Source organism: Cadophora gregata (assembly GCF_030347475.1).
Source record: "Cadophora gregata isolate MNR1 chromosome Unknown scaffold_18, whole genome shotgun sequence".
NCBI lineage: Eukaryota > Fungi > Ascomycota > Leotiomycetes > Helotiales > Ploettnerulaceae > Cadophora > Cadophora gregata.
Window position 1 is genome coordinate 505,373 of NW_026695941.1, and position 20,130 is coordinate 525,502.

At 48.7% G+C, this 20,130-nt stretch overlaps 8 protein-coding genes across 9 annotated transcripts; 2 read left to right on the plus strand and 6 right to left on the minus strand.

The window, feature by feature from the left end:
* The first annotated feature begins 334 nt into the window (after positions 1–334).
* On the plus strand, positions 335–1,216 carry ONS95_006584 (uncharacterized protein). The gene has a single exon (XM_058500050.1). The coding sequence runs from the start codon at positions 405–407 to the stop codon at positions 771–773; it is 369 nt and encodes a 122-aa protein (XP_058349885.1). The 5' UTR covers positions 335–404; the 3' UTR covers positions 774–1,216.
* Position 1,217: 1 nt separating this feature from the next.
* Positions 1,218–4,845, minus strand: CCR4 (Glucose-repressible alcohol dehydrogenase transcriptional effector). The gene is made up of 2 exons (XM_058500051.1): positions 3,202–4,845; positions 1,218–3,153 (listed from the first exon to the last, which is right to left on the minus strand). Exons 1-2 carry the CDS (start codon positions 4,283–4,285, stop codon positions 1,922–1,924), a joined length of 2,316 nt encoding a protein of 771 aa, XP_058349886.1. The 5' UTR covers positions 4,286–4,845; the 3' UTR covers positions 1,218–1,921.
* A 159-nt stretch (positions 4,846–5,004) lies between these two features.
* ONS95_006586 (uncharacterized protein) lies at positions 5,005–6,404 on the minus strand. The gene is made up of 4 exons (XM_058500052.1): positions 6,240–6,404; positions 6,006–6,149; positions 5,934–5,946; positions 5,005–5,849 (listed from the first exon to the last, which is right to left on the minus strand). The coding sequence occupies exons 1-4, from the start codon at positions 6,289–6,291 to the stop codon at positions 5,798–5,800; spliced, it is 261 nt and encodes an 86-aa protein (XP_058349887.1). The 5' UTR covers positions 6,292–6,404; the 3' UTR covers positions 5,005–5,797.
* A 143-nt stretch (positions 6,405–6,547) lies between these two features.
* Positions 6,548–8,331, plus strand: ONS95_006587 (uncharacterized protein). Of its 2 annotated transcripts, XM_058500053.1 has the most exons (4): positions 6,548–6,961; positions 7,043–7,213; positions 7,264–7,491; positions 7,586–8,331. In XM_058500053.1, the coding sequence occupies exons 1-4, from the start codon at positions 6,602–6,604 to the stop codon at positions 7,700–7,702; spliced, it is 876 nt and encodes a 291-aa protein (XP_058349888.1). In that variant the 5' UTR covers positions 6,548–6,601; the 3' UTR covers positions 7,703–8,331. The 2 variants fall into 2 exon arrangements, with proteins under 2 accessions (XP_058349888.1, XP_058349889.1); XM_058500054.1 differs by having other exon boundaries at positions 7,264–8,331.
* Positions 8,326–10,380, minus strand: ONS95_006588 (uncharacterized protein). Its single transcript, XM_058500055.1, has 4 exons — positions 10,120–10,380; positions 9,535–10,073; positions 8,880–9,487; positions 8,326–8,822 (listed from the first exon to the last, which is right to left on the minus strand). The coding sequence occupies exons 1-4, from the start codon at positions 10,307–10,309 to the stop codon at positions 8,642–8,644; spliced, it is 1,518 nt and encodes a 505-aa protein (XP_058349890.1). The 5' UTR covers positions 10,310–10,380; the 3' UTR covers positions 8,326–8,641.
* A 154-nt stretch (positions 10,381–10,534) lies between these two features.
* Positions 10,535–16,281, minus strand: ONS95_006589 (uncharacterized protein). The gene is made up of 2 exons (XM_058500056.1): positions 16,087–16,281; positions 10,535–16,032 (listed from the first exon to the last, which is right to left on the minus strand). The coding sequence occupies exon 2, from the start codon at positions 14,725–14,727 to the stop codon at positions 11,887–11,889; it is 2,841 nt and encodes a 946-aa protein (XP_058349891.1). The 5' UTR covers positions 14,728–16,032; positions 16,087–16,281; the 3' UTR covers positions 10,535–11,886.
* A 1,919-nt stretch (positions 16,282–18,200) lies between these two features.
* Positions 18,201–18,719, minus strand: ONS95_006590 (uncharacterized protein; the record flags this gene model as incomplete). Its single annotated transcript, XM_058500057.1, has 1 exon — positions 18,201–18,719. One exon carries the CDS (start codon positions 18,717–18,719, stop codon positions 18,201–18,203), a length of 519 nt encoding a protein of 172 aa, XP_058349892.1.
* A 93-nt stretch (positions 18,720–18,812) lies between these two features.
* On the minus strand, positions 18,813–19,527 carry ONS95_006591 (uncharacterized protein; the record flags this gene model as incomplete). Its single annotated transcript, XM_058500058.1, has 2 exons — positions 18,813–19,123; positions 19,179–19,527. The coding sequence occupies 2 exons, from the start codon at positions 19,525–19,527 to the stop codon at positions 18,813–18,815; spliced, it is 660 nt and encodes a 219-aa protein (XP_058349893.1).
* Between the last annotated feature and the right edge of the window lie 603 nt (positions 19,528–20,130).

Here is a 20,130-nt window from a genome sequence, read left to right on the forward strand (position 1 = left end):
GTACGATACGCAACAAAGTCCCACTCTGTCCCCGAATGAGATGGCGAGAAGGTGAGATGGGGAGTAGTGACAATTGTAGGCGGCGGGGAAAACTGAGGGGAGCAAGAATGCGATGTGCAACAAACGAGAAGGTGTTTGATCTTCTAGAAATTCTGGAAGAGGAGAAGGAGGGGAAGATATGGAGACTTGTGGGGAGGAAGGGGACATGGTGAGTTGTAGTGTGAGGGGTAATGAGGGGAGAGGATTGTAGATGTGCAACAGAATGGTTATATCACTTCTTTCGATGGTTCAGTCGAGGAAGGAGATGGATGGTGTATCTTTCTGACATATCTTAAATATTAATTCAAAGTGAAAAGAAACACCTAGCTACGATATATCAAGGTTTCGAACTTATATGAACAGCCATGGACATATATAAATCCAATACTTTCTCTTCATCCATACAACCAATGCCCAACCCTCTCTCCTTCCAGGCATCGCAGACCCTCTTCAAAACCACCAAGCATCGTCATCATCCCCACGATTTCTATCCACACTTTTACTTCCCAGAATCTCCACCCCACATCCACATTCGTACACTAAGTCTAAGTCTAACTCCTAAATCCAAGACAACCGCTCCCCCACCAACTCCACACAAAATCCCTCCTTCCATCATCCTTCAGTCCTCCTTCTCAGCCAGGAAAACGCCACATTCCACATCACCGTCCAACATTCAGCGACGTCGGCTCGGCAATTGCCCAAACCCCACGCTACTCCCTACTGCCATCCACTAGTCACCACCGGACTAACTACTCGGAGCCTGGTGGCTTCGGTATGTGAATTGCCGGAAGCGGACGTACAGGAAGGTATCAGGTGTGTGTTCTAGAACAAGCTCCCCTTTGGCGCCTTTTTGAGTAGTGAGAGCGGGAATAAGCTGTATTTGTGTTATTTTCGCCTTTGTGGACGGGAGGCAGGAAGGTAGGTAGCTATTGTTGATCGAATGAGACAGAGGGGAAATCAGCCCCGTCGTCATTCAGCTTGGGGTATGTTTGTGGGGCAAGGAATCCGAGGCGATCGCAAGTAGTATCATGTCAAAACAGAATTGGAATAAGTGTCGAGTACCAAAATAAATGAATGTAGTAAAGACACAAGAGAAGGCAATCCTTCTCTACTCATTCAAAAAGAAAAGAGAAAATAGGAAGCTGTGCATGCTATGTGAGATATCAAAGATATTTAGTGTAGTATTCGAGCCGAGAGAGTGACTATGATTCGAAGATGAACGGCGATGATCAATTGCTTTATCGGTTTGAATTGGAATAAAACATCAAGGAAAGATATCACAGTCAAGGGGTGCAATAGTCAAAATCTCGAGAAAGAATCCATTCTATCAATCGAACGAATCTCCTCGTAAATGCAAGGCGGTAAACAACCGCGCAGTAAAACAACAAAAACAGAATGAAAACGCCACCTATCAAAACACCACACCACACTTGGCCACACATACACCCTTGCTAATACCTCAAGTTTCAAATCCGCCTATCCATTCGACTTCTCTCCATACTCTACTAGACCTCAAACCGGAGAGACAGGCGGAAGGCAGTAGCAGCAGGCAGAGATACGCAGTGAACAAACACAAAAGAAGACGAACGCTTCGCATTCAACCCAGAAGGATTTCCTAGTGAACCCCTTCTTTCCTTCCCAATGCATGTTGCCATCCATCCATTCCATCTCGCCTCGCCTGCCTACCCGAGAGACAGAGAGACAAACCAAACACCAGCCCTTCCCACCGCCGATGATACAACGAGAGCAAAGAGAGAGATCATTCACAATGCAGATACCAGATTTCAACCACTCCATTTCCCTTCCAGCTTCCATTTGTGCATTTCCAAGCAGAGCCCTTGATGAACCATGAAAAACTCCTTTTCTGTCTATTGATTATGGCCTAGTTCCGCCTACGATCATTATTCCGACTTGAGGGGCCAAAGTCCGGTTCCGTGAGTAGCTTCTGTTTCGGCTTACTGCCCTTGACGGCGAACTCCGCCATGAGCGACAAATGATCACTGGGGTAATGGTAGTTGGGGAAACCAGGAACCGTCTTCATGTATTCAGGATCGACTTGTCCAAGAAGGGATATGTTTTCCAGAGCGTTGGTCGCATACCAAATATGATCGATGATACCTTTGAAGGTTGGCACGTAATTAGTGAACGGTACCGCCTCGGGAGTCTTGTCGAGGTTGGTATATGCTGATCTCAGGGAGAATGGGTGTTCGATACCACCGCCCTCCTTGGTGAAGTTTCCGTAAGAACGCCCTCCAAGCTCGGGATGGTTCGGTCTGACAGCTCCCTTGGACAGCAGCTCGAACACGCTGGAATCCGGTGTTGAATTTTGATCAGCGCAAATTACCAGCGGTATAGCACTCTTATTTGCGTATTCTTTCGATGGTTGTGGGATTGGCACTGGACTCGCGTCTTGATCCGCATTCTCATCCGCTAAAACAAATGCCTTTTTATCTATGCAGGCTGGCCAAGTCGCATACTTCTCAGCGAGTCTGCTGACCTCACTGATTAAGATTGCCATCTGCACCAACTTGACATCCGCATAGGCAGGATCCCAGAACAAGTGGGTATTGACCAAGATCAAGCGTGATCCAGTTTGTCTGTTCTCGAAGAAAGTCACAACACCAATATGGTCTCTTGGCATAACTCTGTTGAAGATGTCATGTTGATTCTTCATATCCGGCCGATTGATCGCGACACTCTTGAAATCTATGAGCTGCTTGTCGAGGAGGATGTATTTGTTCGACTTGAAGAAGGTTGCACAACCATCGACCATTTTAGCATCCTTCTCTGACATGATTTTCGCGCGAGTTCGGGGCCAGTGGATGCCCTTGTATTCGTTGTAGGCTAGTTGCACGCTGAAAAATTCCCCAAAAGTTTCCGTATCCACTTCTTGCAAGCACACAAAATCCGCGTCGTTGCTTCGAATGTCTGCGAGGATTTGGTCCTTTCGATATTCCCAGTCCAGAGCCTGTATTGCGCTGTATCCATACATCTTTCGAGTGCATGCTTGATCGGATAGGATGTTGAAAGAGTAGACTTTGAATCTCTCTTGGTTGGGGTTGGCTTCACCTTCTTGCAGCTCAACAATTTCACGGGAGTTAGGAGGCATGGGAACTGGTTATGGTTAGCGTTTTGCCGTTTTTCTAACGGTGATCTCCTTACTTGGTGTCTGGTTTTGAAGAAGCTCTATTAGTGATTGTGTACCACGTTCCATTACTTCTTGCTTCAGGTCTGCTGCCAGCGGATTTCCTTCAATGCCCAACATCTCCAAATGAAACAAAGACCCAAGTTCGTTTGGAAGTGTCTGTATCGAGTTATCGAACACCAGTAGATTTTTCAAAAACACACACATGCCCAACTCCGGAGGTAGTTCAGTCAACTGGTTGTTTGAGGCATCAAGATGTTGGAGGGACCGTAAATGACGAATCGAAGGAGGTAACCTCGTAAGCTTGTTTGATGCAACGTATAGCTGTTTCAAGAAGTCGTATCTGAAGACTGGTTCAGCGAGCACTTTGATTCCCTGACCACTAAGATCTAAATTGAACCATTCTTGTCGTTGTTTCGTGGCTTGGTTGGACATGCGGCCGAGGTTGGTTTCAGCGCTTTCTTGCGCGTCTGGATCTGGTGCAGCTGTTGGCGCTATACCTTTGTTTTCCCCGGCCTTGAGTCTTGCAAAGTGATTTGGAGCTCCGTCTTGCATATGTGCATGTGCCTTTTCGGATTCCTTATGTAATTCCAATTGCTTCGCCCAATGCTCGTTGATCTGTACTGCCTGGCCTCCACGTGTTGTTGCCGAGTGTCCATTCTGCAAAGCATTTGGTGTAAAGCTTGGAGTGGCTGAGGATATCACACCCGAGAAGTTACTGTGATGGCCACCCAGAATCGCACCATTGGTCGTATGTGTGGCATGATCTTGCTGAAGATTGCTATGATGTTGATAATGCTGTTGATTATTCTGATGTTGGTGGTTGTACATCATTGGCATCCCTCGCCCTGGCCCTCCGTTGACTCGGCCATGCTGACCTTGCTGATGGCCTTGATTGAACATCCCGTATAGATTTGGTGCCGGTGAGTGGGGGTCTGGAGACCTCGAAGGAGATGGAGTATCGGCGTTGAAGGCGGATCTAATGTTATTGGGTGGGGTATTGTTGCGAATGATCTGCTGTCTTTGATGATGCTGTTGCGCGTGTTGTGGGAAATAGAAACTCCCAGCACTCTGCTGTGGGAATCTATAAGCATCTGCCATCTAAATCCACCGCGGACAGAGGGAGCAGCGGCGTTGGCTCCAAATACCGAGCGCAAGCCGTAGAAGAGTGTAGAAACCTAGGACGGTTTATGTAGGGGGTTTCGAGAGCGGGGATCGGATCTTTCTTCGTTGGCACATAGGTTTGCTGGGGACTTCCGAGCATCTACCAAGATTGAGACCTAAAAGGATGAGACCGTAGCCAGATCTATGGCGCTTTCAGGAGTAATGTGTTCTGGGGGTGTTGACGTCCACGAGCCACGGGGAGTTTGTCAGGACGTGCTCGGAGACAAGAGTCGATAGAAAGTTATGCTAAGGCGGCAGATAGGTACTCGAGATGTGAGGATTTAGGTAGTGAATATCGACAATCGTGGTAGCTAACTGTATGTTGAGCAAGTAAGCAAAGGTCGAAGCGCAATAGCGGATTTGGTTGATTGAGGGGTGGTCTTGCTAGGTCATGAAGCAGTCCCGTACCTTGAGAATCGCGGGTTTGCCAGTACAGTCCCGGGTCCGATTGCTTGCAGAGCAGATTGCTTGTCGTGATGCTGCTTTCTCTTGACTCTTCAAGGGAGGTTGACAGCAACAGCTTCAAGGTTCCAAATCCGAGGAGCGCACGAGCCATATATGATCACGTGCCAGTCTACTAAGCTGCATCGAGGAGTTGTGGCTGGGAACCCAAGCCTTAACGAGATCTGGATTGAAATGTTCCAAACGTTCTGAGATGCCTATCTTTATGAATTGTGAAGAGTTCTTAGACAATCTAGGACTTCTACCTTGTTGAAGGAAAAGTACGTTAACTTGTTTTATGCCTCTGCAAGTAGCCAAAGAAATCGACCATCCACAAAAAAGTCGCCATTTGCATCGACGACAAGCTTAAAGTTAGATGTGTTTCGACATGGATCAGTGGCGCCCTGGTCTGCGTTGCTGTAACCTCTGAGTCGCTTAGCTTTGCATCTAACAATACTCATCTCACCTCCCCGATATGGAGACTCCAATAGCAACCAAATCTTAGCAGCTATGACTTGATCTAGGTCTGACTTAGAGTGGCCAACAACATGTCTTTCTCCTGTTGTTGCATTCTTGTGACGACCTGAGAAAAGGCGGCCATGAAGGCTCTAACACCTCTACAACCATGTGTATCCATACCAGACCACGACTTGGCTCGCAGACCTCCCATAACAGCTGAGACACTTCTATGGAGAATATCCTTCTCAAACTAGAGGTACATAGAGTTGCACTTCTTCTCCACAGCAGCTTTCCCATGGCACTGATATCCATCCCCATGATCGGCTGATTTTAAGGCCAATTAGGGGAGTAGCCACCGTGCGTTTAAGGCAGTTTTATCGGCGAGATTATCCAAGTTGATTGTCCTGCCTGAGATGAGGCACTTTTGAGAACGGAAGACGCCGTATAGTTGTTGGCAACTTCACTGGAGAGCCATCTTCGGTCTTGGATTAATCCTTACCCTTTACGAGGGTCCAGAGTTGACTGATCGCTCGAACATCGGAGGCCTTGTTAGGGCTTGTTGTATCTTTGACGTAGCGCACGATACCTTTTCAGATAATACCTGACAGAATAAGTCAGCCCAGTCAAATAAAAGTTCGATGTGAGTAGTGTCGAGTCATAACCGGCATCTCAACCGTCAACATACAATGCTTCAATTTCTGTGAGAAGTCAGGTTTAGATCACAGGTCCAATCCTTTGAGAAAACTGGAATTCATACCTTTCTTGACAAACTCTGCCCTCTTGATCCCCTGCCGAATCTCTTCCTCGTTGGTCAAAGATGCATTACTGATGAACGCCTTGTGTAGCCTCGGGCGGAAGTAATCGAATCCCAAGGGATAGTCCCGACCAAGATTCAAAAGCTCTAGAGAAATTTAGTATTGTAAAGAACATTACAAGCGAACCATTGGATCTTCATGGAGTTTCATACCCGCTAGAGTGTGACTCTACTCACCTTTGTAAATAGTGATGACCTCCCTCCTCAAAGCTGGATTTTGAGGGGCCATTGATCTAAGCTTCAGTCAATATTCTCGCAATTGACTGCCGTTGAATAATCAATTTTGCTGGGCGATTGTAATGGGTGAAAAAATAAGGAGAGCTTTGCTTTTCGGTGGAAGCTCACAAAGAAGAGAAATCATGACGTCCAAATCTTCGAACCCAAGCTTTCCCCACGATTAATCCCTACCTCTCCAGTTCCATCGGCCGCTTCGGCCCGAGATAGGAGCGTTACCGAAGAGCTTCAGCTCCCCTCCAAACAACACTTGCTCTTTTAAAAAAGCCTAGCATGTATCAATAGTCTTTATTTAAGATTCAACAATGAAAGTCAGGCTCCAGCAACGGCCCCAGGCCCTACAATTCCTCCTGCCAGCTCTCAAAATACAACATGTTCGCGCACTTTCATTATCAGTCCCGCGATGCTCGAATCCTGCTTCCACACCTTCTGCCCCCGCACCTACTACAAATAATGCACGATGGCTGTCCGATATCAAGGCTAGGATAGGGAAATGCATAATGTTCGGCATGTCCAGTGACCAAACACAGGAAGCAGCTACAGTGATGAAAGCCATAGGAGAAGAATGGCGTGCTCTAGTTGCGGGACGAGAGGGTTTCCTTGTAGGGCGGAAGAGGGCAGGGCTATTAAGACAAGCTGTTGTATGGGGAGAGATGGATAGAATGGTTTGTTCATCTTCTTCTTGGGGTGCTAAGGGATCTCTGAGGCACAGGTTGGCAGACAATGGCTAATTGGTAGGATCCCAGGAACATGTTAACAATGTAATGTATATACGATACGCGGAATCTGCGCGGGTGAATTGGGCATACAACTATGCGGTACATATCGATCCGGAACATGGGAAAGAGTGGATGGACTCAGTGACGCCGAATGGGTATGGCATGATCTTGAAGTCTATGAGAACCGATTACAAATTCGTAAAGTCCCCTATGCACTGCTCTTACCGAACATTTGCTAATAAACATAGCCTATGACATGGCCAGATCATATTTCGGTCTTCCATAAATTATCATATCTACCATCAGCCTCGGAGTCATCTTTCGTTCTAGATGTTATGATATTATCTGAGCTACATCAAAGACCGGCTGCTAGATGTGTTGAGGATATTGCAGTTTATGATTATATAAAGAAGCGGAAAGCTATAGTCAGACCATTCATGCTTAAGGCGTTTGAGCAAACTTGGGCGGAACAAGAAGTAGGTTTATGTTACACTTTCTGCCAGTTCCATATAAACATGGCCAGAGTCTCATGTGGTAGGGACCAATAAGTTGAATGCTGACTTTGGATAGGCTGAGAAAGCGAGGGTTGAGAATAGAATACAAGAACTAGAAAGAACGGTAAGAAACATCGAGCGAGCAACTTGGGATCGGGAAGATGCTGTAGAGGACATGGGCGGGAGTAGGTAACGAAATCTACGATTAAAAACGAATAACTATGCCCACATATGAGTACAACTTGTGGTTCCAAGAAAGCTTTCGCCCAAGTTTCAAGTCTATCTGTGCGAATCATGATTGGCCATTCGTTTTCATCTCAACATTTTTGTGTTTGTACATTACGGTTGAGCTCTTCATTTACTACTCAGTCTATCCATTTCAATACTGCCGGCGGCTGAGGTGGAGTCGGCCGAGGAGCTGGCTATTTGTTATACGTCGTCTGCTCGGTAGCCTCAGTCCCAAAAACATACCCCTTGAATTTGAAGTGCCCACCACTAGATCACCAATACGGCCACGCACTCTGGTCGAAACTCAGGAAGAGGAATTCAAGTGTGCGTGTGTATGTACTTGTCTTGTCGACAGCGGTGGGTGGGATGATAAGGTTGAAGATGGTGCAGAAGTCGTTGCGGGTTATGAGTGGGATCTGGTGGATCCGAACACGACGATTGGGGCGTGTTTGGATACAGGAAACATGAGTTGTGTGTTCAGGTGATTGCCTGAGAGGGTGCCGTACGCTGGGCATTTTGGGAGTTAAAGCCTGGGGTGCGGAAGGAGAGGTCGACTATTCATCAGGGTAAAGGAGTCAAGTAAATTTTGAGATGGTTAAGGGAAAAGTTGCCTCATATTTAATAGAATTCAAGCTATGTACTGTTACCCGAAAGCGGCTTTGTTGACTTGCAGCACTCCAAGTCAACAAGCGAGATGCTGACTTGGTTGACGGTGCACGCCTCTTGATCTCTCTTTGGCATTTAGGACTAGCACTGGTATATTCAAAAGTACTATATTACTCCGTGACATTCACCTATGCTCATAAGACCAATACTCATTCCATCACTCCCACCCTGAACGCCGTATCATGCCATCCGTTCCAGCCCAACCAAAATACTAATACCATCACAATCCGTGCTTAATCTACCCCTCCATCTGTACATCTGGCTTCTCCTCTTCCGCTGGGTTCTTGCCCATATTCTTCAACAGGTAACTCCTCTTGAAGTACTCGTTTGGATGTACCAGCGTCTCAAGTTGATTTGCAGTCCAGGTACCCTCGTCCTTGACTTTCTTGATTTCCTGCTTGTGAACATAATCGAAGACCCTATTCATTGTTAGAATTACTTTCCGAGACTGATCATGAAAGTGGACTGGTACTTACCGATTACAAGCCAAATGATACTTCATCTTCTCCTTATCCTCCTTGACTCCTCTTAAAACTTCATTGTCCTTGACCCCAACTGCTTGTAACAATAACGTCAAATTATCCACGCTGAAATGCCTATAAGGACAACCATGTGCTTCGCCCGGTCCAGGTGGGTGTTCCGTAAGGATTTTCTGACACGAGAATGGACTATAGCCACCGCCTCTTCTATTCGAGTCACCTCCGACATCACCGTATGTGTGTCGAACATTGTATCTATACTCCTTGTTGAAAACATCGTCTGTGATCTTGCTGAACGAGGAGCGCCAGAAGACTAAACACTCTTCGAGGTTAAGACCGATGCCCTTCAGGAAAAGTGTATATTGCAAGCGACCAAAGTGCTTGAGATGTGCGTCTCGACGAAGTGATCTGTGGAGGTTCTGCATACAGAGTGGGAAGGAAGAGGAGAGCGTGTCGACATTTCGGGCTGAGATGTCGGCTCCTGGGAGTGAAGTGGCCGAGCTGGAGTAGTGTGCATCTGGTGTAGTGAAGTTCTGAGAGAGATGGGTCAGGATCGGCGTCAGTCTGTCGTCTTCATCAAGACGAGGCAAGGCGCGAGAGGTCATCTTCTCAGGTCAGTAAACAGGCAATAAAGTTCACCGGGAGATCTTACCTCGAGAGCTTTATCCAGCCGAGTAGTGAACTCTGCCACAACCATAGACAACTGTTCTCGTCCAGGCACGTATGCCTTTCCAGCTTTCAGAAACACTCGTCTATTCTCAACCAACTCCGGAACGCGCTCCCAGTCAACCTTGAAATAATTCTCCTCCTCGATTCTGAGAGGGTATCCGCCTCCCGCCGCCCTCAACTCGTCGGAGAACTCTCTCCTCTCATCATCACTCACGGTTTCCCAATCTAGATTCAAACTCTCCACGAATGACTGCCTCTCCTTCAAATTATCAGCCTGAAACCGTATCCTAAAGAGCGTCGACTCGACGCGTGAGAAACGCCTTCGGAGGTCCTCAGTCGAAGCAAACGCAAGCCGAAGGATGAAATGACTGTAATGATCTTTCTGCCTTTCCGCTTGCAGAGTCGTAGATCCGGATGTAGAGGAGCCAAGTGGGAGGTACTTGTCGAGGAGGGGCTTCATATGCGCAGCTGTTTCGGTGATCGTTTTGTTCCTGAACGAACATGCTTCAATCTCGGCCAGAACTAATTTTGTCAGTTGTATCCCGGTTCGCTTTTCTTAAAGTCATACCTCTTAGACGATCGATAGCCCATTGTTCGAATTGCTCGAGTGTGATATCCGCGGTCGGGGGTGTGACATAGAAATTTAATCTGTGCTGGTAATCAAGGTTTTGGTATGTTGGAGTTGCGAACTGCTTCTTCCTGTGATCCAAACCCGTCCTCCTCTTAGAATCAATTCGGTTGAGATCTTGTCGAATCATGGCTACGGTGTTGTGGCAGAATCGTAGAGTTGGCTGAGGACATTCAACAGAGGACTTAAAGTGGTGTTGGGTTTTCCCAGGAGACGCGATTTGACGCGGTCTCGCGACGCGCCCTGTCCCACTCGGCCAGCACTTTCAGGGGGTCCAGACTTTAGCGAGATCCTGCCACAATCTGGACTTGAGTTCATGAAGTGTTCCTTTCTTGATCATATTGGCCTGAAACAACCCCGGACTCTTTGTAGGTGGATTCCCAAGATTCAAAGTTTCGGCCTTTCGCATCATGATATACAAGAATATCTAGAAAGCAGCAAGTGTGTTAAAGACGTATGTGAACGACCGATCGTGCATCTTGCACAAGATCCTCCGCCGAACGAAGTTTACATCTTCGACAAACCAAACCGGAAATCATAGTATCGCCTCAGCATCATCCTCTCCATATGAGAGGCAGATACACAACATTCAGAGATAGAGGCCGCTCATCAAGCAGGACGGGCTGTCAAGCAACAGACTCCCCGTTGCACTTTATCTCCTTGAGCTAATATCTGCACTATTCTCAACCGAACCTCCAAAATCACAAGAACATTCAAACCAAGTGAGACAGTAACTTCTTAAAACTACCATGACTGATCCGGACCCTACCTAGAGATGAGAAAGCAGGGCAAAACAAAAAACATTGCACTCTGGTTGTCCCTCGCTAAAACCGGCAACTCACTCCCCGTCCCGACTTCATCTCCCGTCCCCATACATTCCCACTGACTGCCTTCCCATTTCCTATCCTATCCTCATTTTGGGGGCTGAAAGCCCTCGACATGCAACAAAAAGCCCCATCCGTATCAAAGCAGCCATCCACGCCAATTAATCTAAATCCCAGATGTAGATCTTCTCTCCTCTCCTCTCCTCTCGCTACTTCCCAGGATTTTTTCTTCTTATCGATACGATACGACACTGTACTGTAAGTTAGTGCATTGCATCGGTATCCGATGCGGTATCCAAAAAAAAAGCGCGTTAGTAGGGATGATGTGCTGTGCTGTGCTGTGCGTTGTTGGTTTCGGTTTCGGTTGTGTAAGTCTCGTTTATCGATCGAGTTACTTTGAGTGAGGCAAGGGGGCGCAGGTAATATGGATAATAATGATGGGAAGCGCCGGAGTCAGACCCGAGGCTGTTGGTATGGTATGGTTGCATCTGGACGGCTGTACCTGCAGGTTGGATAGTGCGCCAAATACAGATGCAATATAATGCCTATCTATTCACCTGTCTGGATGGAGTCTAGGGAGGAGATGGTTTCTAGTTGGTTGATGAATTGCTTCTCTCCCGGCATTTGGGTTCCAATCTCGACTTGTAAACCTTTACTCAAGTCACAAAGATATCCCACAGATTCAAGCAGCTGAAGAATGAGGTAAATGCACGTCAGTACCAATGTTTCAATTTACGAATTGAAAATCAACATTAAGCACGTCACAAAGTCAAAGTCAAAGTCAAATTGACAGAAGTGGGACCAGGGATAAACAAAACAGCATTTCGTCATTTTTGGTACGCGAAACACAAAATCAACAAACAAGGCAGACAGGCAGGTTACGCTACCATTTCGTCGCTCTGAGACTGCTCACAGTCGGGCTTTTCGGATCAGACAGACTGCCAGATCCACTGCCACTACCGCTGGCGCTACTTCCCTTCCGCTCCTCCCTCGCATCAGACCACATCGTGTGCTTGCCCATTCCATGATAGAAGGCACTGGATCCGCCCGGACCCTCGCTGCTTGACTGTGTGAATCCGGATACGTTGCTAAGCATGCTGGAGCTACGACCTCGAGTCCTGTTCCCGTGCGGAGAATAGGAGGGTCCTGCTGTGGCTGGGATGGTTTGGTGGATAGCTGAAGAGAAGAGAGCAGGGGCTGGTGGGTTCCAAGGATAGGCACCAGCGTTCATGCCACCGCTTTCAGGTACGAAGTCCGGAGGAAAACCGGTGGCGAGAAGATTCTGAGAGCTGGCATCGGGACTCTGATTTGGCTGATACATGGCCTGATGCTGGACTTGCGAGAGAGTCTCAATAGCGCCACCAACTGCGTGGAGAGCGGCGGTTCCATCTTGAATCTGGAGATTGAGGTCTTGATCACGGCTGGTGTAGAACTCGTGGATCTTCTGTCGGTTCAGCCTCTTCGATTCACGCTCGCGTTCCTTCCTCTGAGCTTCGTCAAGACCCTTTGCATTGGCATCTGTCAGATTTTCATGTCTGCCATTGAGGAATGTGAGGCGTAGCTGCTTCGTCTCGCTTTTGTGCTGAAGACTGCTCAAATCGTTCTTACGCTCTTCGATCTCGCGCTCTGCGGCTTGCTTAGCAGCGTGAAATTCAGAACGGGCCAGCTTGTGCTTTTCACGCTGAGATTGGATCTCGGCCTTTGCAGAAGAATAGCGAGCGGTGTCGTCAGTCGGGACTGCTTGGAAGCTTTCGATCTCTTTCTCGAGTTCCTGGGTCCTTTCCTCTGCCTGAGCCCGATTTACAGTGCTCTGTTGAATCTTCTGTCTCTGCTTGTCCTCGTTCGGAGTAGATTGTACGCTGGCACTAAGCTTGTCGATTTCCCTGCGTAGTAGAGCGATGTTCTTTCTTTGGACGGCCCGGTTTGACTTGAGAGCTCTCTTTTCTTCGGCCAGCTTGTGTTCTTGTGTGATAACAGAAGCTTTTAATGTTGACGTAGGCGAGCCAGGACGACCGGTGATGTGGGGACCAGGCGAGAGGCTGACCGAGAGGTCGGGAGTGGAAGACTGCAAAGTCCGCACGCTGGTAGAAAATATGAGCGAGTCATCAAGGGTGCTGTAAAAGTCACATTGGTAGCGGGAAGTGGGCGCGAGTCCTACAATCACTCCTGACCAACGAGTCTGCTGTCCTGGAGTTTGCTCGATCTCGGCCGTGGAGTTGATGCGAGTCGGCTGCCATGTGGCGTGGTTGATTTTGACGTAGAACGGTTTTGAGGTGTCTATTCCGGAAGAATTCAACCCCTTGTTGTCCTCCCTACACTCCCGGGTCTTGTGAATTGGAAAGAAGCTGGTGCTGAAAGAAACCTCATCAGACCCTATTGACGTTATCCATATCCGATCCGCTTCGGAGTTGAAGGGCGCATTTCCTAGATCATTCGCCCCAGTCGTGTTGGCGCCTGCGGACTCAGATGCTGTGTGCGATGTTTCGTACTCTTTCACCATGACGATTTTGGTGCTTGCCAAAGCTGCCCATAAAGGTTGTCGAATGCGGACTTGTGCGCTTTGCTTCTTCTTCTTCTTGAATGTAGCGGCTGGAATTCCAACCGCCACCGAAGCTGAAGAATCATTCTCCTGTGTCTGCGTTGCTGTGGAATCGCTACAGGCGTCCAGGACTTTCCCAGCCTCTGGATCGCCTATTGACGCTGAATTGTCTCTTTTCTCCCTCCTCACGTACCAATCTCGTATATACCGTACCACCCCCTGCGTAAGAATATGTATCGCTAAAATGCTTCGAATCAAACCATGCCTTTTGCTACTACTATTGCCCGAACGCGGCTCCAGCGGATCGTCAGGATCTGGCGATGCAAGAAACCCGCTCGAGCCAATAATAGCTCGTAGACCGGAGTGTTGAATCGTATTCCCACGAAAGTAGTGCGATATCCCAATTACACTAAAACACCATAACACATTTTTCATACCCGCTCCTTTCCCACTAGTTCCACCCCCAAGCGTTAGAGCAATGACAGTTTGGGCCAAGTCCAACGCAATATCCTGAAGTGGACTCCATAAAAATAACCACACCATTAAGACAATCACATCTATCAGGAAGATCGTGCCCACAGAGGGTGTACCCAATGTTCCTTGGAGGATATCCGTGAAGCTTAATCCAGAAGTGGCCGTGGTCGAGGGAGGGACGAAGGTCAAGGTAGCGAAAAGGAGGTGGATGATTGAGAGGAATGTGGGTGGGATTTGGAGGAGAACGATGAGAATGGCGAGGGTATCCCAAAGCGGGCAGGACCACAAAACAGTGAGGGCGAACGACAAGGTATCGTGATGAACGGCAGGATTTTTGGCAGCATTGACGTTTATCTGGCGGTGGTGCTCGAGAGAGGCGGGGGTCCCGGATGCGTTTTGGAACACATCAGAGGCCGAGTCAGAAGAGCCATCAACAGACGGCCTCCTCGAGATCTCCGCTAGCATCTTGTTTTCTGCCATGTTGTCGCCAGGTACTGGGCGCCGCGCATGTCCATTCGACGGAGGAGGGGTTCCAGGCAAGGGCGGTGTCGAGGAGTTGCTCTCAATAGACTTTGCATGGCCATTAAGTTGACCATTGCTCTTCTGCTTCTGCACTCTCTTCCCCGGCCCTACAAGACCGTTCTCATGCCGTGTATCCCGTTGATTCGCAGCACCTGGCTGTCGCTTGCTTGTGGCCGCTCCACGAGGCATGCGACTATGCTGACCCAGAGGGACGTCCGAGTCAGCGGAAGGATGCTGCTGATGGGGACCTCAGCGTCTCGAACAGTTGACCCTTTCCCCTATTGTTGGCTCCGATTGAGGGCAAAATTTCGATTCGTAACGGTGGTCGTGAGATGTCGTGACGGCCTCATTCGCGTAATTGCTGTCGAGCCGTGGAGGGGAGGGGAGGGGAGGTGCGTTGGTGGTGCGGTGTGGTGTGGTGTGGTGTGGTGTTTGGAATTGGAAGGTTGGAAGAGAGGCTTGGAAGTTGAGGTTGAAGGACTCTCAGTGTGAAGGTGCAGTGCAGCGCAGTGCAGCGCAGTGCTTGTTTTGGCGACTAGCCGTAGTTGTTCCGCAGATACAGTACTACGGGAGCCGCGGCTTACTTAACGCTGGACGACCACAGGAACAGCACCAAACCACACCAGGACCGAAGGATGATAGACTGCACCAGCACCAGCACCTAGGTTCGCGACTGGGGAAGAGCCACTTTTTGCATCGGTACTTTTACTTTCTAGGACAAAGGCAGGGCAACACGGCGGGACCACGAAAAAAGTAAAGTAGGTTAGAAGCAGAGGCAAGAGGGAGAGGCAAATCCGATCTCTGGTATGAATTCCCAGTTCCAATTTTCTCCGGGGCTCTGAAAATGTCGGATTGGCTCACACGGCCGTGTCGCCCCATCTTTGCTCCACGCCGAAGCCGACTACTACTGAGAGATCCTGCCCTGTCCTGCGGCCTGCCCTACTGCTTCTCCACCCAAGCCTCCCGCCCCGATCAAGGCTTTTCTCTCTGAGATTGCAGAGATTGGATGCGACCTTGCCCCTTGCCCATGCCACTTCCCTTCCATCGAGCATGCACATGTTCACCGTACAGCGCACGTCCTATCCTGTGCAGCTGAAGAGGGCAAAATCATGCACGGTAGACTAGCTACCAGTACCGCAGCCCTGTCCTGCTCCCCGGCGAGTAAGAACCCTGACCAAGCGAGATCATACGAGTAAGCTGCTGCTGAGAGTAAAATACAGGCAACCAGGGCAAGCTGAAGCCATATGCCCTAGCAGCCGATTCATCAATTAGTCACAGATAATGACTTCAGATGATTCGTGGGATCATTCACACCGGCGATTTTCGTAGCAGACCGTTTCTTGACCGGCTCTCCAAGTGGGAACTACTCGAGCTACTTGTACTCAATTCTTACCGTCACTGTGGCTGCAGGCCAAGCTGTTTGAGACTAGACTTTCCTAAACAAGATGCACCAGTTTCTGCAAACACGCTGCACGGTTGATGGATTTTCACCTCCTTCAGCTCCAATATCAGACGCTGCCGTGCACGAGTCAGTATGTAAAAACTTACGAGAGAAGACCACTATGCAGAAGAGCTTGACAAGGCTTCGACGTGAAGAATGCTGTCCCCAAACAACCAGGATCTGCTCGAAAAGCGGAGTCATCCGCAAAATAAAAATCTTAACAAAGGCAAAATAAAAGCGAAAGCGGCTACGGGACTTGGTGGGGTCATTTTCTTCTGCTCATCATTTCCGATATCAAACCTTATATCGTTCAAGCTGGGTGCCAGCCAGCCTCAAAAACAAGTGAGTCAGCTTTCCCTTCTGGCTGAATATGCTGTCTTGAGAGCAGGAGCCTATGTTACGGCATACATCACTTATCTCTCGTCCAGTCATGGACGTACGAGATGAGATATCTGAAGGCTTTTCCCCGTCATCACAGTAGCAGGGAAAATGTTCGTCGAAATCACACAATTCTAGCGATCAGTTCCTCTATCTCTCCCCTCCCAATAGCACACAATGAGCTCAATGAAGCGAGGAAGGATGCATCGTCGATCCCATTCTCATCCATGAAAAAGATAAGCACTCTGATTGCTGCAGTACAGCAGAGTTGCATTCGCTATTCGCAGCCTGCATTTGCATCTGCAGAATTCCCACTCTTGCCTTACTGTACTCCTCTCCTCCGACAGCAGAGAGAGCAGCAAAGGTGCGGAGGGGAGGCTGGAGAGACGCTTCGGAAAACTGCAAGCGACAGCCCTGACCTTGACCTTGACCATGACCGGCACTTGAAAAGCCTTCATGAAAACTCCCGGTCGTGAGGGTGTGTGGGCAGCGCTCTCAGTGGACGGGCCCCACGTCCACTCTGATGATATCTGTATGGAATGTTTACTTTCCCTTTTCCGTCATCTTGCATTTGCACTTTCCTAGATGATGAGTTTACGGAAAGAGGAAGAGGTCTCGAGGAGAGGGGAAGGGATGCGACGATCCTTGCCATAAATATATTTGATAACGGGTGTGATAACGGCCACAAAAGGCGTCAAGCAGCGGAACGTTTTCCTCTCCTCTCCTCTCCTCTCCCCGCATCAGCACAAGCCGAAGATACCGGCGGATTTCTCCTCCCATTCCTAATGGAAGCAATTTCATCCTATCCCAACAACAGAGCTCAGCTGCATGTACGAGTACGACCACGGCGAAAGCAGATGAAACAAATAAGTAGCTAAGAACAGCTGATTCATCAGCTCACCGCAGAAGAAGAAGAGTCAAGCTTCCAATTGGCCATGACGGTTACGGTTGGAGGGGAACGGAAGGTCGTGGGGAGGGGCTAAAGTAGGTATGGCGATCCTCCCCATTTGCTCGACGCACATGCTCGATAAAGTTTCTGACGTGTAGCTTGTGCTTGCCTGTTGGAGTAATCCAGCGTGGACTTGCCGAGTTGGCGGGTGATTGGGAAATTCCTCGGTTCTGCAAGACATCATTACTGCGTTACTGCTTTCATGTGTTGAGCTTCATTTTTGGAAAGCTGTCACGTGGCTGGTGATGTATTTTATGTTCATACTATGTCGTAATTTATACGCCGAGTTCTTTGCCCCCTAGAACGACGTATGAGTTCAGAGTCGACATTCCTTTCTGCACACGCCAATGCTGTCTAATAGTTGAGACTGCTACGGTGCGTGTCAGCTTTTGATCTCCTCAGCTCCTCGCCATCTCACGGCAAGACAATATGGCTTCAGTACTACTATGACAGTAAGTACTAAAAGTAATAGCATAAAGAGGTGCTCTGATGCCAGCCGATATTTGGTTACTACCGTCGGAGAAAAAGAAGCGTCCTTTCGAAGATAGCAAAGCGCGAGAAACTGTCAGACTGTGGCTTTGGGACACGTCACGAACACATATCTATCACCCGTATCCAATAAATACGATGATCGATCCTGTTGATTGGAGAGTTTGTATTCTAATTCTATTTTTGATTAGCAACGATTTTATGGAAAAGGGCAGATAGAAATCTCAACTCACAATGTCTATGACTTCGAAGTTAACAAGCACAGCGATCACCCCAGCGCAACGCCTTGCTTCGAGGATCTCATAAACGCCATCAGCAATGAAAGTAACGCCCCTTCCCGCCCCGGAAATGCAACCTCCCCACCACCACTCAAGCAATCTGCTCCGGAATCTCCCAGACAGCTCTTCAAGTACCCTTCTGTAGAAGCTCCTTTCCCACCACATTCTCACACAACACCACCAGCTCAATCCCCTTCGCCTTGCATCTCTCTGCTCTACTAACAATCATATCCTTGAATGACGAAGCTGGACCCTTTATTCCGCCCGCCTCAAGCTCCTCGCGTGCACGAGCAAAAGTCTTAGCCTCTTCAGCAACAGCTCGCAACTTTATCGCCTCCTCCTCATCTACGTAGTACTCATGTAAGATGATACGTCTCAAGCGAGGGACAACCTCTTCTCCATTTTCAAGGATCTCGTCGACGATTTCCATGCCTTGGGGTGAAAAGAGGACGCTGGTGATCTTCAGGACCTCAAGTTTTGGTGAGAGGAGCTCTTCGAGTGCCAGGTCCTCGAATGTATCGGTGGCAGTAGCGGCGTTGAAGTTGGCGATTCCGGCGATGAGTGGTGATATCCATGCGAGGAGGTGGTAGTGAATTTGCATGTAGCCGAGGTTTCTCAGTTTGTGCAGACCGGGAGCTGGACCCATTAGGTCATCGTTAGGTTCGAATCTGAGCCCTCGAAGCGACGCTTCTACGTCGTTGTAAATCTCAGTGAAGGTGGGTTCCCATCGTACGTATCTTTAAAGTCCCCCTTCGTTGTCGGGCTTGGTCGCGTACACTGATAGGTATTCGAGTGCCTTGGGGAAGCAGAGCATCTGGTGGAAGTCGTCCAGAACGAGATCGCAGTCGACAAGTGTGAGTGACACGAGCGATGTTGACTTGGGAGACTCGCACTCAAGACCTTCGTAATCGTCCTCGTCATCGAATTCGACGTCTTTGGACAATGGATCAGAGGCTGCAGCATGCATCTCAAGACAAAGAAGATTGGGATGCTGCAATAAAGGGACGATACCTGTAATATCCCAATCCCCAGCCGTGAAGTTAAGAATACCTGCTTTCAGTGTCAGTCCTGGTACACACTGCTTCATCAAGATCTTCGTACTTACAAGTTTGGAGGTTGGCAAGTACGGGTGATGGTAGATACATAGTCCGTCTGTTTTGCCAGTGTGGTAGGTCGTCACCTTCACGAAACTCGATGGTCATTTGTCGTAAGTTGGGCATATCCCCAATGTAGTTGAGGCTTGCAGATTGAGAGTCTCCGCCGTCGGACATGCAGTGCCATGGCATGGAGACATCAAGCCTTTCGATGAGGGGAAGGTTGCGGGGGCCATACCAGATATGACCATTTGTGAGTCTGGGGAAGTGGTCATAGTCAATGTAATCCGTGATGACTAGGAACTTGTAGAGGATTGGGGTGGCGTTGAGGTTGAGGAGCTTGCATGTGCGCGCGAACATGGCTATGTGGGAGGGCTTAAAGGGTCCGAGAGGTATCTGGAGATCATGTAGAGAATTTCGTTTGTGAGAGTGCAGAGATAGCAAGATTTTGGCGGGTTATCTTCTGAATATCTCTCAGGGGGAGGACGGACAAGAGGTGGGAGGTGCAACCAGCAATTCGGTGTGATCGTCACAGCCTCGCTTGTGGCGTTGTTGTTTGGATTTCTTCGAGTTGTAAGTGTTGCTGAAGAAGAACTCGAGTCGCCGTAGAAAGACTCATCTCGAAACTGCATATATCGCATCACAGCAGAGGAGATATCTGAGCCCTTGTTGTTCGAATGGCCTTCTGACGGAGGCATGGCTCCTGAGGAGGACATCGTCGACGTGGCAGCGCTCTATCTCTGACACAAGGGACGCATTTGGTTCTCGAGGACGTGGTTGATACTCGAAGACGCCATTGGAAAACTTCGAATGGGGATTTTGGAGTTAAAGATAAACAAACCGAGTGGCCAGCTAACACACGTGATGTCAAATTTACCAGCCGAGACATTAATCAGACTGACAGGAGAGCTTAGGTCCATTCTGGGCTGTTTGACGATACCTAAGATCTTTCTTGCCTGAGTC

Coding starts and splice junctions, on each gene's coding strand:
- ONS95_006587 (XM_058500053.1), top strand. CDS start 6,602: ATGAAAGTCAGGCTCCAGCAACGGCCCCAGGCCCTACAATTCCTCCTG. Junction 6,962..7,042: donor GGGGAGAGATGGATAGAATG/GTTTGTTCATCT, acceptor GTAGGATCCCAG/GAACATGTTAACAATGTAAT. Junction 7,214..7,263: donor TGAGAACCGATTACAAATTC/GTAAAGTCCCCT, acceptor TAATAAACATAG/CCTATGACATGGCCAGATCA.
- ONS95_006586 (XM_058500052.1), bottom strand. CDS start 6,291: ATGGCCCCTCAAAATCCAGCTTTGAGGAGGGAGGTCATCACTATTTAC. Junction 6,150..6,239: donor GGTCATCACTATTTACAAAG/GTGAGTAGAGTC, acceptor AAATTTCTCTAG/AGCTTTTGAATCTTGGTCGG.
- ONS95_006588 (XM_058500055.1), bottom strand. CDS start 10,309: ATGATTCGACAAGATCTCAACCGAATTGATTCTAAGAGGAGGACGGGT. Junction 10,074..10,119: donor GGCTATCGATCGTCTAAGAG/GTATGACTTTAA, acceptor TGACAAAATTAG/TTCTGGCCGAGATTGAAGCA. Junction 9,488..9,534: donor GGCTGGATAAAGCTCTCGAG/GTAAGATCTCCC, acceptor TGACCTGAGAAG/ATGACCTCTCGCGCCTTGCC.
- ONS95_006584 (XM_058500050.1), top strand. CDS start 405: ATGGACATATATAAATCCAATACTTTCTCTTCATCCATACAACCAATG.
- ONS95_006589 (XM_058500056.1), bottom strand. CDS start 14,727: ATGCCTCGTGGAGCGGCCACAAGCAAGCGACAGCCAGGTGCTGCGAAT.
- CCR4 (XM_058500051.1), bottom strand. CDS start 4,285: ATGGCAGATGCTTATAGATTCCCACAGCAGAGTGCTGGGAGTTTCTAT. Junction 3,154..3,201: donor TCTTCAAAACCAGACACCAA/GTAAGGAGATCA, acceptor AACCATAACCAG/TTCCCATGCCTCCTAACTCC.